General features: G+C 42.6%; 1 protein-coding gene across 1 annotated transcript; it reads left to right on the forward strand.

The window, feature by feature from the left end:
- Nucleotides 1-1,912: 1,912 nt before the first annotated feature.
- LOC148010614 (ATP synthase subunit delta, chloroplastic-like) lies at nt 1,913-3,110 on the forward strand. Its single transcript, XM_087671716.1, has one exon. The coding sequence runs from the start codon at nt 1,986-1,988 to the stop codon at nt 2,811-2,813; it is 828 nt and encodes a 275-aa protein (XP_087527842.1). The 5' UTR covers nt 1,913-1,985; the 3' UTR covers nt 2,814-3,110.
- The last annotated feature ends 516 nt before the right edge of the window (nt 3,111-3,626 follow it).

A 3,626-nucleotide genomic window follows, 5' to 3' on the forward strand; every position in this document is an offset into this window, starting at 1 on the left:
CAACAAAATGATGAACTATTCAAAATTCAAGTTTTCAAACAAATCAAGGGATGTCTACCTAAGAGCTCACAATATCTCAACTTGTTCAAAACGATTAACGATTCAAAATTCAATTATAAGAATGAAATGTTAGGTTAGCTTAAAGAAGTCCAGTCTTTGTAATGTCAAGTCCAATTGTATCTTCCACGAGAAAAACAATCGGAACTTATAGCTAAGATTTATTGAATGTTTTTCAGAATGAAATGTTAGGTTAGCTTAAAGAAGTCTAGTCTTTGTAATGTCAAGTCCAATTGTATCTTCCACGAGAAAAACAATCGGAACTTATAACTAAGATTTATTGAATGTTTTTCAGCATCCCTCAAGTGAAGGTGAGGAATATGAACCTTCCTCATATTTTATGTGGTCCTCAAGAAGGCAACTCTCTTTTAGCTACCACATGTGACATGTATGGACTGTACCTTCATTTGACTAGACATAAAACATATGTAAATCTGTTGTGCTAATCTTGCTATTATATAATTCCACCATTAGTGTTTGTACACCGATGGGGAAATAGTATGGTTGTAGAGGCCCTCTAAATACCCTCTCTTTTCACAACATTTCCAAGTATTCAAGAGGGTTTACAAGTTGTTTCCAATCGAATTTGTGGATATTCAATCAAAAGCTACAATGCCAAGAATATAGTTGATTCATATTGTGGTATTATGGTGGGAGGCATGAGTCCCAATTTCTCATCTTGCCTTTAGGATTGTAAAATGTGACCATTTTAGATGTGATATTTGTGATTGGACTTGATCCCAATGTGCGAACCTTGAAGAAGTAAAGGCATTGTAGGGCCGCTCAATTGCACGTTTTAGACTTGAGACCTTCCATTTCTCAAGCACCCATCCTACCAGCTATGCTACTGCTCATTGTTGGTGGACCTCCCAAACTTACTATGCCCCTAATGTTGCTAGGTGGAATGAGACTCTTACGTTGAGGGTCGTTGCATAGGGCACACTTAGCTTGTTAATTGGAAATATTAGAACTTTGCTTCCAGAAAGGGGGTTACACATTGAGGGCAAACCCCACCTAGAACTGAAGGGGTATATTGACACATGATGGAGTCACATAAGCGCTAGATTTTACAAGTTGTGGACACATTTGAATAGGCAACACTCCCTATCGAGCTTGCATCATGCACCCCCAACCTAATAGAGACAAACTTTTTCACCGTTAAAAGGTCAGGCACATTGAATGGGATTTAAATTCCCACCACTCTCATGAGAGTTGATTGAGTATACCACTAAACCATGCCCCACTTTATGACAAAGGGTAGGCATCCTAGTGTGTAAAGAGAGTGCATCGAGTTTTTAGGATTTATAGCGTGGCTGGATGGGGAGTTGCACTGTATAATCACCCTCATACTAACTTTGAAAGCCTCCACACATGACCTATTGTGGTAGAAAATAGAGCTACCACAGTTTACACTTTTTGACATGGCAAGAGAATCTTCTCCACCATAGTTACACTGTGAGATCTTGTGGAAACCATGGAAATTTTCTATGTTAGCTCCCATAAACAGTTTAATTGTGCAGTGACTACCTAGATTTAGAAGATTGATATGTAGTTGAAGCTCTATTTGCAATTTTTGCTCATTACAGGCATGCATAACTATTTACATGTGCATGCAAGTTGCAATGAAGCAGAGAACTCATTGCAGTTAACATCTTTTCGATCCACCACCATTCAGCTCTTGAGCTCATGTGCAAGGTCTATGGCATTGAGGTGAAACGAAAAGTTGGAGAAAGAGAAGGGTATGGGGTTTCCACCATTAAAAAAGGGACTAAATGCAAATAGGTTAACAAAGCCACCCTCTTTCTTTATTTGAAAACAGGAAAAAAAGATTGGCCCCTTTTGAAGAGGACTCTCATCTAGAACAAGTGGTCTCTACCTACTTATGGCAAGTCTCCTGGTTTGTTTGGAACCTTGGAAATCCAGGGTATATGTTGGCTATGGAGGCTCTGCATCAACCCCTCAACTTGCTTCCTTCCACTTCCCCTTCCTCTTCTTCTTCTTCTACCCTCCCGGCTCTCCATCGCCCATCATCGTCCACACGCCCAATTGTCGCCCTCTGCACCACCCCATCGTCTTCTTCTTCTTTTGTCTCTCTCAATGGCAGGCTCAGGACCTCCAATCCTCTCACCTTCAAACTGTCCACCGTCCACACTAGCTCTGCTGGCCGCAGAGCCGTTGTCATCATGCGCGGAAATGCCGCCAGCGGCTACGCCGCCGCCCTTGCCGAGGTGGCCCGCACGCAGAACATCCTCGAGGGGATCAACACAGACATGGAGAAGCTGGGCAGGTTCCTGCAGGACAAGCAGCTGATGGAGTTCCTCACCAACCCCGTCATCAAGGATGGGAATAAGAAGAGCATCATTAAGAGCCTCTCTGAAGAGGCCAAATTCCTGCCCTACACCACCAACCTCCTCAACCTGCTTGTGGACAAGAAGAGAATTAGCCTTGTGAAGGAGGTGGTCAAGGAATTCGAGGAGTTCTACAACCAATTGACTGACACTGAGATCGCCATTGTCACCTCGGCCATCAAGATCGACACGGCCCAGCTTGCGCAGATTGCCAAGAAGATCCAGAGCATGTCAGGTGCCAAGAATGTCAGGATGAAGAACTTGATCGATTCCTCGCTGATCGCTGGCTTCATTGTGAGATTTGGCAAGGATGGGTCGCGCCTGATCGACATGAGTGTGAAGGGACAGCTTGATCGCATTGCGCAGCAGATAGACCTCTCTCAAGAAGCTGGGGTTGTTGGTGTCTGAGCCATAGCAAAGTTCTGTCGGAATTGAAGATGCAGGTAGCAATTACATAGGCAACTATGCTAGGGGCTATCTTATCATTGCACTAATAATTTCCAAGCACCTGCAAGCCTTAATTTTTTTGCATGCCAACATAACTTCATATACTTTTCTGCAGACCCCGGCTAGTAGACCAATTACAAGTCATGTATTTTGCATGCCTATGTCAACAATTTCTATAGTATTAGTGCCTTAAATATTCTTTTTGTTATTTAATGACATAAAATATGGTTCTCACTGAACATTTGTGAGAAACTGGCTTATGCGGACCCTGTTTTTGAGAATTCCTGAATGGTTGTTGCTTTCAAGTTTTATGTTGCATTTTTCTTGTTCTTGCTGTAGATCCTTCTGCAGGAGAAGTCCAGATTTAAAGACAGGTATAATTTAGACATTGGGTTTGATAACATCTATTTAGCCATGGAACTTGGAAGGTACATAAAAGGCTCATATCTTTAGTACTTGGCTCAGCCAAGGTCAACTTGGAAAGACACTGTCTCAACACATTGTTTCCACTTGATGCACACAACCATTCCTCCTTGGTACCTTATAGGTCAGGTTGTATGCAGAAGGCACCATTCTGATATAACTGCTGTTAATTCACGCTATCTGGAAAGGGAAAACTACTGGTGAAGGTATGTCTGGATTATGGAGCATGCTGTGCATGGTAGCTGCTTGCACACTTTACGAGTCTCTTGGCCTCGCTTCATAGGGGCTGGTAAGTGTACAGTGTCCTTACTTTCTGATCAGAATATGCAAATGGGCAGGAGGAATTGAGAG

The sequence above is a fragment of the Lygodium microphyllum genome, chromosome 29 (assembly GCF_053477565.2).
Source record: "Lygodium microphyllum isolate KBCC chromosome 29, Lygodium_microphyllum_v1.1.10, whole genome shotgun sequence".
NCBI classification, from domain to species: domain Eukaryota; kingdom Viridiplantae; phylum Streptophyta; class Polypodiopsida; order Schizaeales; family Lygodiaceae; genus Lygodium; species Lygodium microphyllum.

What these genes read in the sequence shown, in the direction of transcription:
- LOC148010614 (XM_087671716.1), top strand. Translation starts at nt 1,986, where the DNA reads ATGTTGGCTATGGAGGCTCTGCATCAACCCCTCAACTTGCTTCCTTCC.